The 25872-nt window shown below is 39.8% G+C and overlaps 5 protein-coding genes across 7 annotated transcripts in view; 2 read left to right on the top strand and 3 right to left on the bottom strand.

Annotated features, from left to right (window-relative positions):
• Positions 1-9139: 9139 nt before the first annotated feature.
• On the top strand, positions 9140-12304 carry nkx2.5 (NK2 homeobox 5). Its single transcript, XM_067517599.1, has 2 exons — positions 9140-9682; positions 10282-12304. The coding sequence occupies exons 1-2, from the start codon at positions 9337-9339 to the stop codon at positions 10893-10895; spliced, it is 960 nt and encodes a 319-aa protein (XP_067373700.1). The 5' UTR covers positions 9140-9336; the 3' UTR covers positions 10896-12304.
• Positions 12293-15851, bottom strand: LOC137133736 (vesicle transport protein SEC20-like). Its single transcript, XM_067517610.1, is given in 6 exon segments — positions 12293-13769; positions 14026-14143; positions 14285-14393; positions 14540-14631; positions 14765-14857; positions 15728-15851. Coding segments are annotated over 6 exon segments (690 nt in total). The 5' UTR covers positions 15809-15851; the 3' UTR covers positions 12293-13572.
• Positions 15852-16150: 299 nt separating this feature from the next.
• On the bottom strand, positions 16151-18449 carry atp6v0e1 (ATPase H+ transporting V0 subunit e1). Of its 3 annotated transcripts, none has more exons than XM_067517609.1 (4): positions 18219-18449; positions 17635-17682; positions 16616-16725; positions 16151-16536 (listed from the first exon to the last, which is right to left on the bottom strand). In XM_067517609.1, the coding sequence occupies exons 1-3, from the start codon at positions 18320-18322 to the stop codon at positions 16632-16634; spliced, it is 246 nt and encodes an 81-aa protein (XP_067373710.1). In that variant the 5' UTR covers positions 18323-18449; the 3' UTR covers positions 16151-16536; positions 16616-16631. The 3 variants fall into 3 exon arrangements, with proteins under 3 accessions (XP_067373710.1, XP_067373708.1, XP_067373709.1); XM_067517607.1 differs by having other exon boundaries at positions 16151-16509; positions 18219-18447; XM_067517608.1 differs by having other exon boundaries at positions 16151-16506; positions 18219-18447.
• Positions 18450-19640: 1191 nt separating this feature from the next.
• Positions 19641-23930, bottom strand: rpl26 (ribosomal protein L26). Its single transcript, XM_067517606.1, has 4 exons — positions 23777-23930; positions 22876-23047; positions 22645-22785; positions 19641-19806 (listed from the first exon to the last, which is right to left on the bottom strand). The coding sequence occupies exons 2-4, from the start codon at positions 23041-23043 to the stop codon at positions 19678-19680; spliced, it is 438 nt and encodes a 145-aa protein (XP_067373707.1). The 5' UTR covers positions 23044-23047; positions 23777-23930; the 3' UTR covers positions 19641-19677.
• A 781-nt stretch (positions 23931-24711) lies between these two features.
• ppp2r2ba (protein phosphatase 2, regulatory subunit B, beta a) overlaps positions 24712-25872 on the top strand; it is a 38312-nt gene continuing 37151 nt past the window's right edge. Inside the window, exon 1 of the mRNA XM_067517596.1 lies at positions 24712-25070. Within this exon, the coding sequence (XP_067373697.1) occupies positions 24992-25070 (79 nt within the window). The 5' untranslated portion in view covers positions 24712-24991. The remainder of the gene's footprint in view (positions 25071-25872) is intronic.

Here is a 25872-nt window from a genome sequence, read left to right as displayed (position 1 = left end):
TATTTTGAGGGATAATCAGACCAATGGTTCCACAACCGCCTCAGCCAAGAATATTACCTAGACATGAAAAAAGACCACATCAAGCTGAATCCTGCCAAAGTGAGGATTAAACCAAGTGGCTCATAATCTACCGTGAGGTCAGCTAATAGAAGAGACCGTTCCAAGAACTCGTTACTAACAAATGACAGTTACCTGTGTGAAAGTTTGATTCTGGTGAGCATTAAAAGGAATTCTGGGACTAATAACTCACATCTTCCGCCTTTTTGTTAAGGTCAAGCATTGCATTTTAGTTGAGGGAGGCTTTTCTGTGCTCAGTAAGTCTGCTGTGCATTCAGACCTATATACTCGACAGAATGTGTAACACAGTATGTAATATAACCTGTTCACACTGTAGACTGTATATACTATACCTACTGTATATACTGTGACCATCAGTAGAGGAATGTAAATGCTGACATAGTAAAGCCTGTATGTGTTGTATAGTGTGGGGTGTGCATCTGTGCATGTAGGCACATGAATATTTGTGTGTGTGTGTGTGTGTGTGTGTGTGTGTTTATTCATGTGTGTGTGCTTTTGTGTATGTGAAAGTGCCTGCGGAGATTCTCCTTCATAGTTTCTGACCAGATTTTGCCCTCTGGTGGTGCAATTTAGGCAGCACTGGTTTTGAACCATCCCCCTCAACAAGTGAAAAGCATCACTAAACAGCTACAGACCACAGCTGAATGATGACTTGTCTCTTTAAATGACTAAATATGCTCCAAATGCAAACACACTGGACACATTTTTTAGCTTAAATTAATAGATTGCAAATGCAGGCAGGAAGTTCAAATAAAAGTCAAGCAATAAATGCAAAGTTGTTGAGAAGGCTATTTAATAAAATAACACAGCAAATAAATGGCTCTAGACTAGTGTGTGTGTGTGTGTGTGTATGTGTGTGTGTCAGTCACCAAACAGATACTATCTGAGCCAGTGATGGTCCCACGCATTTCCCATGCTCACTCACACCAAGCAGTGAGTTCTACCACACTCTCTCTCTCTTTTCCCTCTCCTATTTTCACCCTGTTGTGTCCTCTTCTGCTCTCCTTTTCAGTCCCTCAACACTGCTGTTATCATCCCACTTTGTTTTCAGCTGATTTTCAGCCTGGCCTCATCTCTGGAGCAGGATAATTACCAAATGGGGACACTGTGTTTTACAGTGATTTCGAGGTCGTTGACTCACGTTTCTGGTGTTTTTTTGTTCTCTTTCCTGACCCCCGCCACCAGGACCCCTGTGCATACATCAGTCCATAGTGAGATTGCTTTAGAAGGAGGAGGAGTTGGCAGGGAACCCTCCATGCACTGCATCTTGGAACATTGTGTCCATGCAATGCAAGATGTTAAAGACTGGTGATTGCAGAGAATGTGGCATGGTTTTGCAGAATGCCAGCCTTTTTAGTTCAGCCATGCCAAAGCTATATTTGTGTTCTAAATGCTCTGCTGAATTACAAAGTAAAACATACATTATATTCTCCTCACTTGAAAACACATTAAAGCCTTGGCTTTGCAAACAAAAGGAATCATTTAAAACTATATGTCTCCCTCACCATAATGAGTTTTTATTTGTGTATACAGCCTGAGCAGCTGCCAAGAGTGTGACCTGTTCAAAGGAAGGTGTTGAAGCAGGTGGTCAGTGGTAGATAGAGAAGAGTGATGGGGACCCTGAGTGAGCAAAGTAAAGGGCTAATGGGAACAGTGCTGGTATTCCACTCACCTTGAGCATGTAAAACACTATCCCTGTAGAAACAGCGTGAGACCTGGGGGGAGGGGTCGAACTTTTCTTCCCTACTTTCCCTCCCTAGATCATATAACTGGCCCAGCATGCGACTGCGCCTGCTTTAACCCGCAGGTAAACTACAAACAAACAAACAAACAAACAAACAAAAAACAATATGTAAAACATTCACATTAGTGTGAAGGCAGCATTAGTGTGACAGGCAGAACTAGGAATGTTGTGCTGCCTCTTTTTATTTTTTTGTTCATTCATATGGTTTTATTTGCGGTTCTATGCACGAAAACCAGTGGAGCATAACAAGGAGATGTGACGACATGAAGATGACCCTCATAGCTACCGTTCCATTTTAGTGCCATTTTAATTAAATCAGCCACATGCCTGAACCCAGTCCCATCACTACCCTATTCATTCCACAGCAGCACCCATCACTGCCCCTAAGTGTCAATTTGAAGGAGCAGCATTCAGGGAATGTATCTCATGTCGTACGTGCCTTGAGGTTGCTACAGAAATTAAGCACATAGGTGTAAAGAAATGCCAGTCAGGCTCTCCATTGCTCCTTCAGTCCAACTCCTGGCAGTGTGCTGGCAAGAGCCAGGCCCCAGGAATGCTGTGCCCATCTGTCAACACAGAGCTGCCTTCCCTGGCAGATGCCACAGAGAGGATTTTTGTAACCTGGCCCTGGGCGGATTTCATAACCTGGCCTGGCAGTATCGCAGAGGGCTGCAGAAAGATTATGTGCTAGGATAAGATGGAGCTGCATATATGTGTGTGTGTGTGTGTGTGTGTGTGTGTGTGTGGGTGTCAAGCTTTCTTTCAACAAAATGAAGTGAATGTAAGGCTGTTAAGGTTGCATCTGTAGGATTTACTGAGTCGTCATCTAACAAATATCTAACATCTACTTGTGCTGCATTCCTCCATCTCTTTCCCCGCTCATCTCTGTGCCCTGCCCCCCCCTCCTTCACCTCCTTCTCCACCTCTCATATCTCTTCTCACCACTCCCTTTCTGCTCCCGTAGCACTGATATTTATAATGAATGGTGTTCTCTATGTGGGGCCTGAATGTGTGTGTGGTGGAGCCAAGGGAGGCCCACCTGAGTGATGATTCTGTGTCTCACACACACACACACACACACACACACGTGGCCTGACCTGCTGGGAGCACAGTGTCTTGCTGTATCAGGCCTCTGTGGCAAGGGCAATTAGAAAGTCCAGACGGAGAATACGTAAGCTCTCTTCTCAAACTGTCCCTGTTACAGATGGAGAGACAAGCAGTAAGGAAAGACAGGAAGAGAACACATATAAACCCTCTTTGTCTGTCTCTCTCTTTCACACAAAGACATGCACTCACACACACACACACACACGCAGAGTGGTCCTACAGTAACGTTATGCAGCCCTGTGCCTGCTAAAATGATCTGGTTAAACACCAGGTCATTTGTATCACTGAGCATTATAATTAACCCATTTTTTTATTCCTCTCGTGTGCTCTTAGTGAGTGCCAAAGACAAGTGTCAAGCCATCATGTCCTTGAAGTCCACTGTCAAATACTGAAAATAATGGGGATGTTACAGTCTCCAGTCCATCCAGCCAGGAGCTCTGTGCCAAGATGATGACCCAATGATTGATACTCTAAATGCTGCCGATCTGAGTTTTTGTTAAGGAAGCAGCCATGATGATATCAAGGACTTTTTTATTTTCTGTGCAACATCCGTATCTCACATCTATATGTGTCTGTGTGTGTGTGTTTATTTGTGTCAGGACTTGATGGGTGGCCCAGGGCTCATCCTTAACCAGTGACGTGCACAGAGACCGGCGCTCTTTCCACGTCACCTTTGTCTCCAGATAAATTATCCATCAAGCCAAATGTGGTAATCAAGTTGCTTTGGCAACCCTTATTACAACATTGGTCATTTAGCCCACTAGCAATGCTCTTACCTCATTTCTTGGTCAACTCTAATTGCTTGGAAAACAGCGCAGTCAGAATGTGAAATGGGCTCAGGGAAAGCTGGGTGAATTAAGGGCCGTAAAGTGACAACAGCTGATACAGAACAAGCAGGCTTGTGGAGAGGATGCTGTAAACCTAAGGGCTCACAGCAGGTGTTGGGTCACTGGAGGGATCAGGCTTGACGGGTGTACAATCATAAAACTAATATTCAAAAGGACAAAGGAGGACACATGGTTAGACTGTAGGCTATATTTCACAAATAGGCTGAGCAATATGGAAATTGTAGAGATTCTAGTATGACAGTAAAGTCTAATTTAAAGTGTAAAAAGTCCAAATGAGAATATGACATTAACAAACTTTTGATACAAAGTCATAAGTAGTGTCAGCACACACACTGAGTAGCATGGTCACATCTGCATGCACATGTGGTCACAAATCGGTTTACTACAATCTGAATATGACTCTAAGATGAAATAAAATATCCTATAATGTTGCTTTACACACGAGTTGGAGGGATTATTGTTGTGGATTAAACTACTGTGTGATGCTGCCCCTCTGTGGCCACACTACATGCTCACACAACAGACTGATGCAGAAGCTATGTGTCACACTATGGTCGGGTTTTGTTGCTAGATGCGTAATATGTATAAGTAAGTAGGCACAATAAGAGTTAACAGCTGAAAAGGACAAAACATAAATCATAAATGTAAAATCATCCAGTGGCAGGAAACTTATTGTTTAATCCAAAGGTTTGGACTCCATAAAAGTCACTTTACCTTTCATTTTTACTACAACATGGGTAGACCAATCCAGGGAACGTCAAAAGGGTAAGCTCAAATTGGATTAAGACATTGGTGTTTTCGCCTTATATCACATCTCATCTAAGGTGACTGGCAATTAAATCATTTCTGTTTGGAGGAGTGATTAGGGCTCAAGGAGGAGGCTTTGGTAAAGATGTACAAGACATCTTTTATGGACATATTTTATCAGACTAAAAATGTATCAGAGCTGACTCGGGTGCCTTAAGACTTCATTGCCAAATGTTCTACACTGGGACATGAACTCAGGTGTCTTGTTACTTAATTTCTAGACAAAGGAAACAAAGAGAAATCATTTTTTTTTAAAGTTAATAGATTCATCAAAAAGTTTGCTTAAAGATTTGTTATTTTTCTTTGCACGTTGTTTGTTTTTTGCCTCTACAATACTTGTTTTCATGTAGACGAATATTCTGTGCTCATGGATGAAACATGACAGATATCTACAAGAATATTGTCAATTTTGACGATTGCTTTTTAAATCTGTCTTTTGTGAAGCCCCCAGCATCATGGGAGTCCCATACTAAATCACTAAAGTAGCCCTTTAAAATCCCTGTTGCTTGTTCTCTCTGCATGTGTCAACATGGCACAACCTGTCCCTTAAAATCCATTCATCAGCTCATGAGCTTCAACGCAGCAGTATTTCACTACCGACCACAAACCTCAGCTGTATAGGGCTGTAGACAAAACTAAATCAGGCACAGAGTAAGAGCCATCCTCTTATGTCCCTTGGGTGCCCTAACATCACCTTGAACTCAGCGGAAGACTGTGTGAAGCCAAGCCAAGTCTATGAACATGACCTCGTGAGGGTGTGTGGGGGATGGGGGAGGCGTTAGGGGGTGTTGGAGGCAGAGGTTGGAGAGCAGATGAAGGGGATGCTGGTCCTTCCATCACAGACAAGACAAATGATGCAAAGACAGATGGCACTTCACATCACTGCCATATTTAGCTAGTTTCCCGTTACAATAACCTGACTCCGGATCAGCAGATGCTTTTGGTGACACTCATGTCACTTACTAATAAATACTGCATGCTCACCAGTGAATGATATTTGCTACAACGGTAAAAAATTCAACAGTATAATTATTATGAAAAAATGAAATAGACACTGGATTAAACAAGGCTTTGTGTGTGTTCCTCCAGCTGCCACATGGTGGGGGTGAAGCCCAAAATGCAGTGATGAGGGCGAACATTCAAACACATCAGCGTTTCTAAGATTATGTGAAGCATGCATAGAGGGAAAAAGAGCATGAGAGTGCAGTTGCCAAGACCCGACCTTGAACTGGAAGCAAACTGGACTGCATGACCCACTAACTGATACATAGGGGGATAAGGAAGTCCACTGGGAAATATAATATTTAATGAAGCCTTAAAAAGAAAGATGGAAAAACAGGTGGTGATATAACTTTCCAATGTATCAGGCTACAGATCTCCTGGTTCACACAAGAGTTGTGATGCCTGAAGAGATAATGATACCAAAATTGGAATTAGTTCAATTAATTTAATTTTAAATTTCATGAATTTAAAACGTAGATCATGATTATTATTACGTGAACTTACTGATTTTAAGATATAGATCATGTCGGAGGTGCTTGGTGAGAGGGACAGTCTGGGTTTCTTTCTGGAAATGGAAAATTGGTTTCTTGTTTATTTATTTAGTTGTTTGCTTGTTTGTTTGTTTATGAGTCCTCAATTGTACAAGGTTGTGATTTTGATGGATTGCTTTAGAAATTACGTAAATTTCTAGGAAGAAATAAATCTGAATGAAATCTACAAAATAAAGTTTTTTCCGAGTAAATTTGTTATAAACAATTTAAATGTTGAGGGTGGAAAATTGTAATGCTCCACAAATTCCCAAAATGTGAAATTGGTGGATGGTTTACTGCAGGTTATGCTTGAATTAGAGAAGCAGAGTTGTGTTGCATTGTGCAGGCTTGATATGTCTGCTTATATTATCATTTTTTCTCTGGAGTACAAATTTTCACATTTTAACATCTACAAAATATGAAAAATGTTTTAAATGTAATTTTAGAATAGACAGTTTCTTAAAGCTGTGGGCCATAATTTTAGAAAGAAATTTTCTCTTATTTAGCTTAGACTTATTGGAAGTGACTGAGTGATTAAAGACATCAGGAATAAGGCTTTCTGCCTAATTTGAGTTCTAAAAATTTTCACAATAGGTTAAATAAAATGTGGTATTAATTTAACCTGATTCTAATATTTTATAAAGAATGTTTGCATTCCTGTGAGACATATATCTTAATGTGCGCACACTTTGATGTGATTATCTGTAACAGTGTATATAGAGGCAGTAAAAAAGGCCTATATAATAATGTGGGTTAATATGTAGTTTTGCACATGTATTTTTGAGTATCCCTTGTACTCGAAATGCATTGATGTGCAGTAGACTAATTATTCCAGGCCTCTAATGTTTTTAACGTCTGAGTTTTTATATATGAATTGCTGTTATTCTTTTAATTTCAGCTTCTCAACAATATCATGCAGTGAAAGGAATTTATTTTGTACTACAGTCACATTTTAATGCACTTTTACTTTTTTCAAAATCTTTCCTTCTGCATTTTAAAGGTTTTACTGACTAAATTATTCTAGTGGATAAATCGATTTGCAATTGAGAACTTCTAATATAAAACAAATACCAGCGGAAGGAAACTGAAAAAACAAACGGCTCATGTATAGTAATGATGCATCTATAAATTAGCAAGAGGACATCATGATTCTGCAGAATGAGTCTTTCAACATTGTACATATTTGCCGCCTTTTGCTTGTGCAAAGTGTTGAACGCTAGAAATGTAAAAGTGTCACGAAGTGCCATCATTTGTTTTTTAACAGATAATGAGAGTCACCACTTTATGTGAGGAAACTGAACTGCATGCTTATGAGCCTGTTCAAACCTATAGTCTAATTACCAAACAGTTAAGGGATCTACATAAACCAAACGCCTCCAGGACAGAGAACACCAGCCCGTAGAAAGCGGCGTCGTTTGCCGTCAGGAACCTTTGGACAAGGCGCTCAAGTTTTTTTTTTTTTTTTTTTTTTGGATGTCACACACAAACACACACACACACACACACACACACACACACACATGGATAGGCTTCTCACTCAAAATACTCACAGGTTCGTGCAGCGGAAGTTTTCAAGCAACCTTATCTGACGCTTTATCTGAGTTGGGGATGTGCTGAAGAAAGACAGGTCAAAGGGGACCGCGGGGCTGCTGCAAGACGAAGCATTAGGGAAATGAAACACATGCCAGACCTGTCATGTTCAATTTACAGTTGACTAAATAGTTTACTATGCAGTGGAAGTGACGACGTATTGCATTTGCTGGATAATTTACAGCCCACTTAATAAATCCTTTGAATTCTGGGTTTCCTTTTGCAAGAAAGCATGAGAAATAGCTATTGCGTCAAAACATATGCGCTCAAACTGCGCGAGGCTAATGACAATCAATCAATCGTTTACTTTATTTCGCCAATTATTAAAGCGAGAGCCGCGCCAGTGTTGACTCTCCGTACGCCTGAGAAAGATTTTACGGCCATTCATCAGCTCGTGAGCCGCACAAATAGTCTTTAAAACTATAAACACCATCGCAGGGTCGGAGACAGGGGGACCCATTTACCCCGTGGCTGCGCTAAACGCTGAAGATAAAACAAACGATAATACTGTCTGTCTCCTGTGACCGTCTCCACAGGCATTAATAGCAGCTTTAGTGCCAACCGTGCAGGGGGAGACACATGGAGGCCATGCGTCATAGTCTCCAATTTTCTGTGATGGCATTTATATTGTTTATATTGTTTTTGTATATATTACTGATTGTATGCTTAACTAGCAAGCTGCTTGGTTTTTAGGAAACTATAGAGACTTGTTGTAAAACTTTGCGCTTAAAGGCAACAAAACGGACTGTTCAACAGGTTAAATCCTGGGTGTCATATATGACACTTCTCTAGGATAACCTGGCCCCGCAGCGTGGGTGGGAGTGTGTGTGTGTGTGTATGCAGGTTTGTTGTAATCTGTTATCACGTCCTGATAAGGCAGACGGTGGCTCCAGAATCTCTTGGGGGCAGACAGAAGAGTGTGTCGCCCTTGGTTTCAGGTTCCGTGTACAGGGACCCAATCGGTTGTCTGCTCCGTTTCCCGTCGGATTAGAGACAGACCCAGACCCCCAAAATACAAACACGCGCTCGGTCAGGCCTTGGCTCGTTAGTGGTCGTTCCATCATTATGATGTAGATGCTTCTCTTGATACTTGAAGATGTGTGTGTGTGTATGTGTGTGCGCAGGATTCATCAACTGGCAACTTGTTTCTATTGTGAGCAATAGTCAAACCACAAAGCTGAATGTAACACTTCATTTAAGTTATTTTAATGTAAATGGGGGCAAGGCAGAAGGAAGGAAGAGCTGTTCACTGGTTGACTTGCTGAAGGAACACATATGGATCTACTGGCAACATCAGGCCTAACGTGTACCAGGCTTCACTTTACGTCATGAAATGGGAGTACCACTGGCTCCATGAAGATGGTCCCTCAGACTTCCCCCACCTCCCTCCCTCCCTCCCTCCCACCTCCTCGTCCTCCTCCTCCTCTCTGCGTCACCGGTAGAAGAGAGGGAGGCCAAGAAAGAAGTTTGGAGCCAGAGTTGACATTCAAAATGCACACTTCACTCAAGATCAGTGCGCTAAACTAATACTTAAATCCAGTAAATATTAGAAGGAAGGACGGAGTTTGTTGAGGCCTCGTCGTTGCCTCCATATGAAAGGTTAATAGAGTTTCTGCTTGACTTCTTGGCAATGTTTCCCAGCTCCAGCACGTCCACTCCCTTCTCTGTAAAGGATATATTGAATTTGGAGCAGACTCATGACGTTATGGTGTCTCCTCTGGACGTTTCTTCTCGCATGGACTACTGCACCGTGCCGACCTCCACCTCCTCCTGCATGCTGGCCCGTCTGAAGCAGGAGCCTCTCCGGGACATGTCTTCCGCCGCCGCCTCGCTGTTTGGAGAAGACCCCCACGAGTCCAGATCAGGCAGAAGTAATGCACTCAACTTTGCTACATCCTTTTATGGGAAATCTCTCCAAGAGATGGATATGGTGAAGGATGGGAAATCAGCTTCGTTTGAGGAGACAAGCAGAAAAGGTGAGACGATGAGAAGGATGAAAGTTTTATTTTTGTCGGCCTGTGCATAATTAGGCCTACAAGCTCCTGTTATTTGATTTGTGCAGAGTGAAGGATATATATAATGTAAAGGCAACACGACTAAAGCAAAAAGCACGGATGCAAAAACATCTTTGTAGCTGGACACAGAGATTTAAACTTGAATTTAACTCAAGTAAATAGTCTATAAACGCTAAGTTGATGGTCATCAAAATCCTGTAATTATTTGAAAGTATATCAACATTACAAGAACTGTAGGCAATTTAAAGTCTATTACATTAAGTCATTTAAACATGCCAAAATTGTCAAACGTGTGTAAATTGAATTTATTTTGTTACAGTGATGGTACTGAATGTATCGTGGATGGGCAACGGAATTGAACCACCAACCTTGGCCGGATTAGCTTAAACCTAAAACCAAATAATAGTAAATGCAAATAAATCAGGCTGTTATAAATACCTTTTGTTGTAAAAGTAAAACCCAAAAACGGTTTTCCTAAGGAAAACAAAAATAAAGTGGGCCTTGTTTAAAGTCACATTTGAACGAACGTTTCCCATTTTCCTTTTTCTTTCACGGTCTAGTTAACTCAGAAGAGTTCAGCCCTCCGGCTGAGGCTTCAGAGCGCATAAAAACTGAGGATCCGGAGAGGCCCAGGCCCCGGAGACGCAGGAAGCCGCGGGTCCTTTTCTCCCAGGCGCAGGTGTACGAGTTGGAGCGCCGCTTCAAGCAACAACGGTACCTGTCCGCCCCGGAGAGAGACCACCTGGCTGGGGTGCTCAAACTCACCCCGACCCAGGTGAAGATCTGGTTCCAGAACAGGAGATACAAGTGCAAGCGGCAGAGGCAGGACCAGAGCCTGGAGATGGTGTCCCTGCCGCCGCCCAGGAGAGTGTCGGTGCCGGTGCTGGTGCGGGATGGGAAGCCTTGTCTTGCGGCAGAAACAGCCCCCTACAACCCCTCCTACAGCATGGGTCACATCAACCATTTCACTTATAACAACTACCCAGCTTTCAGTAATTACACCAGCACCGGCTGCAACACAAACTATGCCTGCAATTATCCTGCAGCCCCAATGCAAGGATCCTCCAGCAGCGGGAGTTACATGAACTTTGGGGTGGGGGATCTGAATAATGTCCAGAACACATTTTCCTCCAGTAATGGAGTGTCTTCATTACATGGCATTAGGACATGGTAAAGCAGGGACATGAAATACCCGTGTGACCACTTTAACGGGACTGCATGCATTTTTAAACCTGTCAAGACTTTGCAAGAGTTTGTGTAACTTGTGTTTCATGTAAAAATTTACTTTTGGAAGCTTCCGTTCTTGTTTTCAGCACCGGTGTTTCAGTGTTTCACCGGTTTCATTTAATATTGTGAAATTGGCGCACAGATAGAAAATTAGAGTTTTTGTAATAATAATAATAATAATAATAATAATAATAATAATAATAATAATAATAATTTCTTTCACAATAATTCTTTATTATAGCATTGTTAAATATTGTTTTATATAAAACCAGACGAACAATTTAGATAAATTTAATAATAAATATTTATTATTATTATTATTATTTCTAACTATTTTATTCTAATTGCTTTGTAATGCGTTAGTTGTTCTGGCTATCAATATTTAAATCATTAAACATACTGTCAGATATGTAACTTTGGTGCCTCTGGGTGAAACATCTGAACAATCATCGTATGGTTTGTGTCTGGTTAAAATGTTCAAGTGGCTATTAGGAAACTTCCCTCAACCCGCTGCAACAGGATTAAAAGGTTGTTAAAACTTTTCTCTCTTTACAACTCGCTGTCAGCCACATGTACAACCCAGACACATGTTTAAAGGTAGCTGGGTGAGTGGTGGCTGTGAGCCATGACCTTGACCTGCATTACATGTTTTTTGCTTTTTAAATTAGGCTGTTAATTATATGACACTATAGACATTTAGATTATCATTAATTGTATACATTTATCAAAATTCACTGTGAAAGTCACTGCATTGTATATGAGAACCAACTCAAGAGGTACCTGATCCAAGACATTTAGATATTTTAGAATAGAACATTAGAACATAATTAGTGAAGATTTTAAAACTTTATATACAACTGTAAGTACTTGTTTCATTTGAAAATTAAACTGGACGCGTGCTCAGCAGTAACAATACACAGACCTGTTTGTAATAGTTAATACTATCTGACGAAAACTCTGTCCAGCATTTAAATTTACTGTGTGAACTTGGAGCTGCAGAGATTCCTGCTCGCCGTCTGGTTCCTGTGTTTACAACAACAGTTTGGTGCCGTAAACGCTCCCCTCAGACCTCAACCCACTTGTTCAGATACACACCAAAACACTTCATTGACACCATCACAGTACTAAATGCAATAACAGTCCAATTTGCTTGACAGAGAGCCAGAGGCCTTGCCTAAGTGTGCAGTTATACGAACAGGCTACAAACTGGCTCAGCACAACTGCCACCACTTTACATGAGTATGAGATGCTTAGACATCTCTCAGGACCCTCCACACACAGTCTGTTTCCTTCTAATTCATTTCACAGAATACCCACACACATTTAAGACACATAACACATTAGGGCAGAAGACTTTGTATTTATTCAATACTGACGATAGTTATATACAATAAAAACAAAATGGCAATGCCAGGCAATTGCACAAAGGGTAGCAAGGTCATGTAGATCCTCTGGTCACCCTCTTCTCTGAGGTGTTGAAAAGGCAACGTCAGATAACAGTGCCACACAAACCTAAAAATATCCCCCCTCACCCTCCACCCACACTGGAAAGGGAGAGGGAAACGGGGTGGAATAATCTGCTTTTCCGGGTCTTATCTGAAGAAAGGCAGAGATGCATGCTGCTCTATCTCTGCCAGTGTGATCACTGCCACTACTTTTCTGAGCTTTTTCTGCTACTCTACAGAGCAGGGTCAAGCTAACACCGATTCCGATTATCTAGCTAATCAAACACAAACAGGAATTAAGGGCTTCCATCCAATTAAAGTTTAAAAGCATTTAAATATTTCTGTTCTTAAAATTAGTATGTGCTCATTATGATCAAGTTATAAATTATACATTAAGCATACAGTATATCATTATAAATAACAATTTCATTTAAAAAAAAAAATGCAGTGACTTTTCTGATATCAGGTGACACAAAGTTAACACAGAGAGCATTGCTTGGGTAAGGCATAAGTTACTGACATGTTTAAATCTCACCAGTGTTCCCAACCACACATACGTCTATGATATTAACTTTTTTGATAAATCACATTTAGCACTATACTTGGCACTATTGTGTACATGGCACTTGTTTTGTCACAAACAAATGAAATCTTTCCACATTATTTTTCCTTGGATGCTTTACTCTTTTGTTTTACCCTCACTTTTACAGCTGTATGCGTGTAAATAAATTAGCATGAAAGCACACATCCATAAAACACAATTTTGAGCACACTTTAAATATTGTGTATAATAGTGTACATCTGTGCTAAATTTGAAAAGAACGCCATACAGGGTATTTCACAGGAATGTTCAGACTTCGTCCATTTTGTCCCATCAGACTGCACAATTTGTGTCATCACCAAGTACATCATCTTTAATTAGTTATTTCCTTTGTGTGATTAAATTAAATGTAAACCAGAATCTTTTCAATAAACAAAACGGAGCATGGAGTTGTAAGAGCAAAGGTTTATCTTCCTCCCTGTGCAGTGTCACAGCTCAGCCGAGCAGGCGGTCGACATTCCACTGTTGCAGCCACTAATGCATAATGTGCGTAATGCGACACACAGTATTTAGAGTTGTTTAAATCATTTACACAGACTAAGGAAAGTCCTGTAGGTGATTTGGTAGTGCCTCCGCATCTACAGGAAGGGGAACAGTCTCTTCTTAAGAATATAAAGAACTGTGGCGAGAAAGAGAGCGAGCGCAAGAAAGATGAGCAGTTTGTCAGTAAGCTCTCTCCGGTTGTACTTGGTGATGAGTTTCCTCCCGAGCTGGATGGTTCCTGTCATGGCCTTAAATTCCTCATTGGTCTCTTGGACAGTCTTTGAGGAGGTTGCTTAAAACAGAAACATTGCAAAAATAACACAGAACACAGAAATCAATTTAAACACAAAAATATTTTTAAAAGAAAGGTAGGGTTACACATGCATATACAGTATATCTTTTTTTTTCAGTAAATCAAAACCTTGCAAAGTTTTTATATATAGAGATGCAGCTCAATCAAAATAATAAAAAAATATTAATTCTGGTGTATTTCACGGTACAAAGTGGGTAAGTTCCTGAACATTCCTTACAATAGATGGTTCACTAACCTAGTGACGTGATAGACTCCTCACTCTGCTGAACCTGCTGCGCCATCATCCGACTGATGCTCATAAGATTTTCAGTAATGTCACTGGTTGTCTGAGCCAGGCCCTCTTTGTCATCTTCCTGAGAAAGACATACAACTAATATCTGAGATCCTAGTGATTAATGTATTTTACTGATAAAATTTAGCACGTTTCTGAAATATCTATATCTATATCTATCTATATCTGTCTCTTAATGCCTCTTATTTATGGGCCTATTAGCTCACCTTTGTCTCACAGCACTTTCTGCTCCACTCAGAAGTGCCTGCTTTTCCATATTGTCAATTGACAGCTTGCTAGCAAGGTTGGCTTTCCTCCAAACTGTCTGGTTACTGCAAAATACACAAAAAACGTGTTACAAGGAAGCAGAAGGTATTCATAGCTAGGCATCTCCCAATAAATCTCCCCAAAAACTGAACATTTTACAGAAATGTGATACACATACAGTAAATAATTCAGTAATCTTGACAGTTATTACCTCAGCATCTGTTTTCTGTGTCCTTCTATCTGACTGATCAGAGCTTGCTTGTCGGACTCTTTGTCCTGCTCCATTGCCATCTGCTCTAAATCCTGTTGAAAAAAAAACAAAATAGAACATGCATTTCTGTTACATGTTTTATCATCATGCTTCATGCAAGTATTTCATATAAAACTCAGCATATTTTGATGTTTGCAGAGAAAATCCACAAGCAATACTTCTCACCTGAATTCGCAGTCTTAGGCTGTGAAAACTCTTTTTGACATCTGCGTTTAGTTCTGTCAGCTTGCTTTGAGGGCCTGTGCACTCACTAATATCCTGGTGAGACACGACAACAAGTGTGAGACAAAGTTATGAGCAGTTTTGCATATTTCTTTTCATCGTCCATTTAAAGTTATTGGTGTTTTTTTTTTTGTGGCTGTAAAAAAAAACAACAAACAAAAAACCCTAACAGAACTTTCACACAGAATCATCCAATGTGTTTATCCATCAAACAGAACAATGTACAATAAAACACATATTCTGATTATAATGCAGAAGCTGCAGCTCCAGGACTGCGGCTGATGATTATTTTTAGACTAACCTGTACATTGTTTATCGTCTATATGTAAATTTTTATGGATAAAACGCTCCATGTCCCATGCCCTTGTCCAGCAAACACGGAAATTAGAGAAACCGGAATTACCCTTTTAACAATTCACCTCTTCTTGTTTTGTTTAAAAATGATGTCAATTGACTTGATGGCATAGTTATTTCAGTACCAAATAGGCTTATTCACTCAGCCAACTGAAGAATATTAAATTGCCTGTAATCATACAAACATGCTTTAAAACTGGTCGTGGAAAAATATGAGCCAACAAAACTAAGCAGTTATCAGTTTCGATATGACAGAACGTGACCTTTCTAAAGCCAAATGTCATTATTATTATATAGTAACCGGTACAATTTTACTGTCCTTTGAATAATTATTACTTTGAATAGTACAACTTTGACTTGTCAACAAGCACATTTGGTTATTTATAATTTAACACTTATGATATATTAAAGCTCTTTTCGTTCATTTACAGCACATTCGGAGAGCTGCTCTAGGATAGATGCCATCAGACAAAACAGTTTCCACCAATGACGAATTCAAAGACATTCCCTGAAAGTTAGCACTTAGTAACTTTAGCAAATTATAAATTGTACCTGAATGAGAGCTTTGATTTCCAAGTCATATTTGAGAATTTCTTGTTCACATATTCGGACGTGCACATCTGAAGACGCCATGTTGCCAACGTAGTCGGCTCGAGTACGGAAAGCGGAAGGTCAATTTTGACATTCGACTTTGCTCAAAATTGAAAAAAGTTTTTAACATTAACTGTTTCAGTTTGGCTGTCGACAAAAACTACATTGAATCAGAAGACCTTATAATTAATAATTACATTAAACACATTTTTATATAACTGCAACATAACCCATTAATAACATTAATTAATAATAGCAATAAAATGCATACGCAGTATTCTACATTATTATGAGAAAAGACATTATTAAATTATTTACTTCAATGGGTCATTACTGTCAACAACAGAAAAACCTTAAGTTCAAAAAACCTTATGGACAAATGGAGTGGATTATACATTTATTAATTTACAACTACTTACACACATCATTATTTACTAACAGGTAAAACATGATCACATCGCACAAAGCACACAACCATTCAAAAGCAAGGTGATCCATTTTAACAAGAGCATTAAACACAATATACATGAACACTAAAGGGAGGCTGCTTCATAAAGCAAAGCACATTCGCTGAGACCTCTCAGAAGTCCTTTAGGAATCCTTTTTGTACATGGCACCAAGTGTGTGCAACTCTCAATAATCATAAAAGGATCTGAGTACAAGGCAATTCAGAAGAAATGTCATCTGCGTGAAGTGAGGTGCAAACATCCATTGGTATGCAGCCAGTCTCTGGTCCTCCCCTGCTGACAGAATTGACAATAAAATTAAAACTAACTAAACATATTAAAATATGCGCCAAGTACAGAATTTATAAGCTGCCTAATAATAATCGCAAAGCTTTCTGTTTACCTGCCAGGAGTCCTGGTTAAGGCCAGTGATTTTTCAGGTACCAGATTGTGTCATTGGACAAAGCAGGCCCAAACAGCGGGTTCAGCTGAGACAGAATTGCTATCAACCAACTGATAGAATAAAAAAAGAAAAAAAGAAAAGAAAAAAAAACACATTAAAAGTAATTTGTGACAATACAAAATTACTTTGCAACAAAACTGCACTTCAAACTCAACAAGTTCAATGGCAGGAGCCATGTTCTGCTCTCCAACAAGATGTGTTTCTAAATTTAGGCAGATATTTCTCACAATACCAGAGACATGTATTATAAGTTTTTACACAACATTAAACTGAAGACCTTGGGGAAATGTCCTCATTTGGTTGCAACAATGCTTTGCCGTTACTGCCCTCTTTCTCATCTGACATGTAAGACGATTCCTTATACACATTCCCACCTAACCATGAACATAAATAATGAATCACGAGAAAACCGACTGGGACAACTCTAGTGACAAGGTTATTTTTTAAATGTTACAGTAGTGGACAGCAATGTATACAGTATCAAAGTGAGAAAGATTTAAACCGCACTTGTGGATTGTTTCATTTGAACAAATGAAAGCCTTCTATTTTTTAAATAAGTGATCTATCTTCTTTATAATGTATAGGCTGTAATTACTATAAAAACGGCCAAACAATTTTAAAATGCCTTGTGATTTTCATTAAACCCAAGGTCACATTTTCAGATGTCTTTATTTGTCTGACAATCAAAAGCCCCACATATTATGTGGTTATCATCACATAACAAGAAAAAGAAGTGAATTCTCACATTTGGGAGACTGGAACTGGGGGTGGGACCAGTTATTTAATGTTAAGTAATCTTCTGTCAATTGACCGGTCAACTCATCATTTCAGCAATTTACATGACACACTTAATTTACTATATAATGTTTGGTTAAATGTGTTTAATAGGTTTACATGATAAGCTAACAATATTACACAGTGTTAGAGAAAACCTTGCCCATATAAAGGATAATACTTACAACAAGTAACAGCAAACTGCAGTTAACACCAGCATTATGACAATAACTCTGTGGGGATAAGAGAAAATCAATAATGAGGTATATTTTACACTTAATGACATTACAATTGTTTTCAAAGATGTTTCAGGTCATTCATGCACCAACACAGATCTCGTGACACGACTGACAAATAGGGCAAATTAGGGAACTTGCATTTTCCAGACATATATTCTGGAGTCTCACATCTGGACAACAGCAAATATATAACTATTTATTGTAGAGATGTCAACAATGGGAGTAATAAGTATAAAGCTTTCACTGCGACTTACCCAGGAGGAAAGTTGTCAAACCAGCTTTAGGTAACATTAGCTAACTTAAGCTTAACCCTAAACTTGTATTTACTAGCAACACACGTTTCACTAGGGTTAACATCTCTTAAATGGTTCTAATAGTAACGAGAAACGATTAAAAAGCAATGCTAAATTTAGATCACACATTTTATCACCCCCTTGTAGCAAATGAGAGTCACGGGACAACATACAGTAAAATTTAACTTAGCTAACTCTTTGTAGCGGCTGCAGCTAAAGAGAAGCTAACAAACTTACCCTCTGTTTGGTCCTTTGGGGATAAAAAAGGGCACTACTCCTCCAACAAGGGCCCAAAACAGGGTGATTACACACATGGAGATCACGAACCTTAGATCCGACATGGTGGCAACGTCTTATTTAAAACCAAAAAAGAGCTCAGAAGTACAAACTTTGGACCTGACTCAACTTCACTTCGGTTTAACTACACCTTACACCACCCGACGACGGAGAAAAGGCAGCAGGATCACATGACCACCGCCCAGTGAGGGAGGAAGTAAAATAAGTCCTCGTGCAAACGTCTATTTGTAAATATGGCGTTTAAGACTGAAACTGTGTGAAAAGACGCAACGTTGGTACAGTGAACAGTGAAAGATGTGGCATCTCTTTTCAGATAAAAAGATCAACAGTTTAGATAAACTTTTTTGTAAAGTTGACTTAGTACTAAGCATTATGAGCATTTATCACGAGAATCTAACAATTTATGCCAGGCAGCAAAATTTAACCGACATACAATTTCTTTGTAAATTATACATTACTATTATAAATTTGGGGGTCTAGAAAATACAACTGGTATGAGGGGAAGGTGACGCCTACTGCTGATAAGGTGAAACTGCACAAATTAGTCCCTTAAAAGTAACCCCGGCATAAATCTTACTTTATTCCAATTTGATTAAAAAGCATGAATCGTGTATATTTAAAGTGTTCTCATCCATCAATACAAGCTGCAATTTTCATGTACGATCAGAACCGAAGCCTAATTTCAATGTTCTGTGTGAAGTGCAATGTAAATATCACATGCAGAAATATGCATTTCTGGACTTCTGAATTTTGATTATTGTAAATGATAATATTGATAATGGTAAATGGTCTGTGCTTTTCTACCTATTGGCACTCAAAGCGCTTTACACTCCTTCTTATTCACCCATTCGCACTCACAATCACACACACCGATGGGGGAGCTGCTGATAAGTGTGATAAGTTCAGTGTCTTGCTCAAGGACACTTGGACATGTGTAGAGGTGGGGATTGAACCAACAACTGTGAGATTGGTGGACAACCACTCTACCTTCCTGCGCCAGTTAATTGTAGTTTGAGGTCCTTTTATGGTTAAAAGACAGGCGACACACATCACTGTACTTACACTCACTAGTAAGTAAAACTCAACTGATCAGCACCCTAATTTTTATTCTCTAGGGATAAAAACATCCATTTCGATACAAGATTTACTTTAATCCAGCACTGCATCGAAAACATTGTATGTGTGGCTTCCCTTGACTGACTAAAACTTAGTTACTGTGCAGTACAACAATTTGTTAGGACAACTGAAATTAGTTATGTATGCTTGTAAAACTATTTCACTTAAACCAGCTCAAACTGTCTTTAGAACCACACAAGGACAAAATTACCCGACATCTGCAATCAAAACACAACACAAGTTAAGTCCATTTATACAATTTATTGATAGCAAAAGATCAAAGTCACTCCTGCATCTTCTCAATGGTCTCCTCCTTATATTTTCCCTTCTCCTTTACACCAGCGCGAGATTTGGCCTTGCGCTCCAGGATCTTCTTACGGTCCTTGTCCAACTTTAGCCTGGTGATGACCACCTGCAAAGGGGAAAGACACCATTACAGGGACCTGCACAACACATTTTAATGACTATTGGGCATTTTGTTGGTACATAACAACCTAAGCTTCAGAGTGGAGATGGTGATATGCTGTTGCAGTGTTTAATTCCAGTTAACCATGTGATTGAGTCCAGGTTTGGGAGGAGCAATAAACACTTGCACAGTCCTGTGCCTTTACATACACGGATGAGTTCTGGTAGCCAGTTCCAACTTTGATCGGATTCCAAGTTTGAACAACATCCAGAGTCATAAAACTTTGCGGTGAAACAAATGTTTTCATTTCGGTGTCTTTAATTAATTCAACAGGTTCTTTGGCTGTTTACCAACATGTGATAAGTCAGTGACCCTTAGTACGGTGGAGAGATTTAAATACTCTTCAATTCACTTCAATGTCAATGAACCAGAGAGATGTAGTATCTGTTAAAAGATGCAACAAAGGGAGTCCTTTGCTTAATCATGTGGCAAGCTTTCATTGGGTTTGAGTAAAAACTTGTCGCATGGGTGGTAAATATGAAATGCTTAGCCTCAGCTTACTGCCTCTACCACTACAAGTCTTCACCTTGTGATATTGCTTGCTATGCTGTTTTTAAATTGGCTTCTAGGGCTACAGCTGTAACACAACCTCTCAAAGCATTGAGTGAATTTGTCATTTCAGTTACCTATACAGTTTAGCTATACAACTTTTTACAAGTACAAAAAATTACAAGTTGAGGGAAAACCATGTTTAAATAGAATAAGTTTTTTTTTAAAGTATTTTAATTTCATAGGAGAAAAGCACAGGTGTAATCAATTAAGTAATCCCCATACTTTTGCAGCGCCAGGTGTGTGTGAGCGCTTGTTACAGTATAGAACATAAACCTGCATTACCTGTACCTATACTTTTTCCACCATGACATGTCAAACAACAGGACCATTGCCAGTAATGTAACTGAAGCTTGCAATGGCCTGTTTAGATGCAGCTGTGAAGCAAAGTAAAATGCTGCTGTCTTGTTTTTAAACACATTTGTGAAAGTGTCCTATCACGTGCTCACAGCCCAATGACATTCTGTACTTTATTGCTGCAGTCATTCCACGAAAAAGTAAAATTTCAAAGGTAAGAAAAGGAAAAGATTGACATTTTGACATGTCAAAGTAGGAAAAGCACAGGTGTTAATACTGACATGAATGATGGCTCAGATTTATTCAAGTGGAGCACTTAGCTACAACACTGAAGAAGCACGTACTTACAGAGACAGAAACGTACCTATATGCTGGGCTTTGTGTAAAAATGTTGTCAGGAACAAAGGAGGGCTACTGACCACTGGCTAGCTCTGCCTACCAGGGACCTGTTTTGGAGATACTTTGAGACAAGTTGTCCCACAATCTGACTCATTTCAAAGTTACTTAAATCCTTATGCTGCCCATTTCTTTTCAAGAGCTCTCTATAATATATTCCAGCTGACAACAGTCTACTGTAACAAGATAATCTCAGTAATTTTAAAGATTTGGCTGATTAACAAGTGCATTTAGATGAACTTAAGTAACCAGGCCATTGGAAATCTGCAATTACGTGCAGCAGACAAGAAACCTGATTCCTCCTTCACCTCTGACTTATATTTAAAGTATAGCGACATAAAACACTGCTTTCTGCCTTTTCATTTGTGTGTGAGCACGTGTTCATGTCGCAGCAGAGTGGCACTGCAGGCGGAAAAAAGGGAAAAACATGCAGCTGAAGTACAACAGAAACTGTCTAAACTTTTAACAAATTGCGAGGGAAAGTTACTTAGACTTCTACAAGACACTTTGTGTAAGTTACAATTTATGTCAGACTTTAAGCAGACTTTGTTAAAAATAATAAAGATGAGGCAGCCTCTCCCCATTAATCTTTACTTCCATTCATACTTGCACTCAGCTGGATGTTCCTTTATGGATATATATGATTAGATCCATTATCCAGATAATGCAACACTCAAACAAAGATCAATGGCCTTCAACTTCGCTACAATGGAACATGTTCCGCACGTTGGCATATGTGTTTGCCCTTCCTGCCGCAACCCTCCCATTTCTATCTGGGCTTGGGACCGGCACCAAGGGTACCATTCGAGGCTGTGTGGGGCAACCCCTGGTGGGGTGGGATTCGAACCTAAGGCCTTCTGCATGCCAACCCAATGCTCAAAAACCATGTTACAAGATTCACAAGCATCTTCAACAACAGTTACATAATAATGAGTAATAAGTAATAATTTACTTATATGATCACTGCATACAGGACAAAACTTAAGGGTCACATTAGGTTTTGCTGAAATATTGTTTTATACTAGAACAAATCATTGATGATTGAATTAAACTGTGTTAAGTTGCTTATGTGCTTAGAAAAAATGATTTTCCCAATAATTAAAGCAAACATTTTACTTTTAGCAAAAACAACTGTTTAGTTGTTAAAGGTAAAACAACTCTGTAACACTGTTTTATGTTTTCAATCTGACAAAGTTCAATGTTGCCACTGGCATTACACTGCTGGCAGATTTATGCGACACTTAATTTAAACTTATAATTACATTACTCCTGATACATAAAGAAAGGTTCTCTGGTGCCTTAAGACTTTAAAAGTGGAACAGACTTAGTTTTTGCACTTCCAATTTGTGGCAGTTTTACTTTACACAAGTAACCTATCAGGTAAAAGAACACATCTCAAGTGTGGTACTTGACAAGTGCATATACATTATTTAAAAAGTTGGCATCTGCTTAGTTCCCCAGTGTGATTGGCTTCTACACTTCCATCTGTTGCATTTTGATTGAGAAACACAACACACATCAATTTGTCGAATTAAACCTTACCTTGCTGGGGTGGATGCCGACATGGACTGTGGTTCCATTGGCCTTTTCTCTCTGTACACGCTCGATGTAGATGACGTACTTCTTCCTGTAGACCTGCACAACCTTGCCAATCTGCTGGCCTTTGTAGTGTCCACGGACGACCTTTTGGTAAACAAAACAAGCAAGTTAGGCAAGCAAACTCACTTTTTTATATCAATCATGACAACGTTTTTGCAATATGAACTATAATACCTGGACTTCGTCATCTTTGCGAATAGGCATGGACCTCACGTTGTACTTTTGGCGGAGCTCCTTGGACAGAGGGGAAGACATGATCTTCCTCCTGATGTGTGAGGGGGCATTGAAGTGCCTCTTGCGATTTTTACGACGGGAGGATGTTACAAATGGATTCAGCTTCATTATGCTAGAAGCAAATCAGACATACAGATTATAACCAGGCAACAACCTATGTTGTCAGAACAGCTAAAAATGTCAATTATGCTAACAAATGAACACATTACATAAAGCAGTTGATTCTAGTTAGCAAATTTAAGCTAATTCACATCCTTTAAGTTTTTCCCATCTTAATAATTTAACCTAATTCACATCCTTTAAGTTTTTCCCCATTTTAATTATCCTATATATCATATTCCCTGAAACACAAAACATAACTTTATGCAGCTACACTCGGGATTACTTACAATATTTGCTAATGTTTCGCGTGTACTAGCTATGCATTCAAAACTATCGTATGCTAACGTTAACTTAGCAGAAATAAGCTAATCGGTTAGCATAATATAGCCCACATACAAAAGCAATAATGTCTTTATCTACAATGCTTCAATGTTACAGAGCAAGCTGAAGAATAAGAAGAAAAATATCAACTGCAAATAAAACCAAATATTAATCGCAAACAGGAATCCAGCGCCTTCATTATGTGTAGCGAACATGCGGATACTGACGAACCGAACTGGGTGACCAAATACTGACAGATTTTATTTAGTCATCTACTAATAACATGGGCTCAATATTGATATTTTTTTAATTATGACAAGATTTACAAGTACTATGCACAATAAAAAGAGTACTTTGTGACACTGTGCAGAGGATGGACAACGATAACGTTAATGAATTGTCTGCTTGGGTTTCTTACCCTGCCGTTTGCTCCCCTATGGCCGGCCGAAAAGAGAGTCGCTATGTACTTCCGCTGTCATTAGTTCACATCGAACTATCGCGAGATATCCCAGAAGTAGCAGAAACACATTAGATCACAGTAGAAATGGACTGATATTTTATTGTCATCGTATTCAATACAATAAGATTTACAGCTGCAGCAGAACATACAAAGTTATTATTAAAGAAGAATTGACTAACATTTGCACTCAGTCTCACGCTAAAAATAAAAACCCAACGGACAAAATTAAACCTATAGACTATGTGTATTTAAACATTACAAATTTCAGAATTAAAAGCCCCGTTAACAAAAACGCGCGCGAGCACACACACGCACGTTTAAATTCTTCATCTATACAAATACATCTATGAAACATCTATCTATCATCCACTATAAAAGTCTTCATCTATAAAAATACATCGAGGGTTTTTTGAAGCTTCCGGGTTTACTCGTTAACGCTAGTTGCTGTAAATAATAAATATGACCACAAGATGACGCCAAATTAAACTAATCATTAACATGGTCAGCAATTGGAAACAAGTTGTGCTTATGATTCATCAAGTTTTGGCCTGCAGCTATTGCACACTATTTAGTAATAGCGCAAATGTTCTAAATAAGAAAGACGACCTCAAGAACAATTATTGTAGGACACAAATATTAGGACAAAGTGTACGTCTATACGTTTATCACACGGGCTCCATCTTGTTTAAACAAATCTATAGGTCCTATCAGATAGTGTCATTTTTAACGTTGGTAATTATTTGATGTGCGAGCAGTTGGTTTCAGAACATCATTTGTCGTTTCACTCCTGTAAATTGACAAACACGAAAGGGGGTGTTTACACCGGCAGAGCACACGCTGACCTCCCATGCAGGGCAGAGGAGACCCCCCTGTCCTGTTCCCTCCACTAGCCCACACGGAGTGAACTCCCGACACGGAAGCGGAGGCGCGCTGACACCGTGCGCTGTTTGCTCCGCGGGCAGCGCGCAGTTTCACCGGAGCCTGCTGCCTGCCTGTCTGCGCCGTCTGCTTGCGAAAAGTGATGCTGTCATAACCCCGCTGCGCCGCGGACAGAGAGCCTCTCCTTCTCCCGCAACCCCCCGGTTCCTCTCTGGCTGGCTGTCGCGGCGGCAGAGCGGATGTGGAGCCCGCAACGCAACGCTCTTCACCCATCGGAAAGCACTGGAGAAGAAGATGAAATGTTTTTCCCGTTATCTCCCGTACCTATTCCGCCCTCCGAGCACCATCCTGTCCTCCACTTGCCACACCGAAGGTAGGGTGGGACGCCAAGGGGGTTGTCAAGGGGCTGGAGTTGCTTACTTTGAGCTTGTGACATGAATGTTTACGACGCGGACATATGCAGCATCCTACAGCTTACATGTGTGCAGAAGTTAGACTGGCCAGTTGTGGGGCTACATAGCCCACTGCAGATTTGGCACAGTGTATGAAGTTGTTGGAGCTGAAATCTAGATATGGGGCAAATGTAAAGATTACTGATGCAAAAAATTAATAATAATTTGGGATTGGGGTACAGGCTATGTGTGTGGTAGTAGTGCATGTCAGATGTAAACAGTAACAGTCCTAGTCTATCTTGCTTTGCTTAAAGAAAACAGTACACAGGCCTACAGGCAGCAGAGACACTCAGTTTGTGGAGCTGCATGATAAGTTCTCTCATTCATGTCACCCATTCACCCTTTGACAACATGCATGCAGAAGCCTTTTCAGTTCTCTCTATTCAGTTAGCGGAATTTCCTCAAAATGTCAAATCATTTCCTATTTAACTGGCTACAACCAGTCCATCCAGAGTTATTACTGTGTTGTACTAAGTTAAAACGTGGAATTGACTCTGGCCATAATAGCAATAGATGCGTTTAGAAGAGCTGGCCAATTTATCCTCCTGATTGTGCTGTCAGAAGGCGCAGCCCAGAAGAGTCTGAGTGTTTGTATAACCAGCCATTTACTAGGTCATAATGTAGAGACTGAGCCTCTGCATTATTTAGCTTTGTATGGTTGCCCTCCTTCTTGTGTGTGTGGTGCCCTCAGCCCTGTGGCACAGGAAGAAGGATGGTGTGATA

Source organism: Channa argus, chromosome 10 (genome assembly GCF_033026475.1).
Source record: "Channa argus isolate prfri chromosome 10, Channa argus male v1.0, whole genome shotgun sequence".
NCBI classification, from domain to species: domain Eukaryota; kingdom Metazoa; phylum Chordata; class Actinopteri; order Anabantiformes; family Channidae; genus Channa; species Channa argus.
Note: the sequence above shows the minus strand (reverse complement) of the source record. Positions and strands in the feature narration are given on the sequence as shown.

Coding starts and splice junctions, on each gene's coding strand:
- nkx2.5 (XM_067517599.1), top strand. CDS start 9,337: ATGTTTCCCAGCTCCAGCACGTCCACTCCCTTCTCTGTAAAGGATATA. Junction 9,683..10,281: donor TGAGGAGACAAGCAGAAAAG/GTGAGACGATGA, acceptor TTCACGGTCTAG/TTAACTCAGAAGAGTTCAGC.
- atp6v0e1 (XM_067517609.1), bottom strand. CDS start 18,322: ATGTCGGATCTAAGGTTCGTGATCTCCATGTGTGTAATCACCCTGTTT. Junction 17,683..18,218: donor CCCAAAGGACCAAACAGAGG/GTAAGTTTGTTA, acceptor TTATCCCCACAG/AGTTATTGTCATAATGCTGG. Junction 16,726..17,634: donor GCAGTTTGCTGTTACTTGTT/GTAAGTATTATC, acceptor TTATTCTATCAG/TTGGTTGATAGCAATTCTGT.
- rpl26 (XM_067517606.1), bottom strand. CDS start 23,043: ATGAAGCTGAATCCATTTGTAACATCCTCCCGTCGTAAAAATCGCAAG. Junction 22,786..22,875: donor GCAAAGATGACGAAGTCCAG/GTATTATAGTTC, acceptor GTTTACCAAAAG/GTCGTCCGTGGACACTACAA. Junction 19,807..22,644: donor TCGGCATCCACCCCAGCAAG/GTAAGGTTTAAT, acceptor TCCCCTTTGCAG/GTGGTCATCACCAGGCTAAA.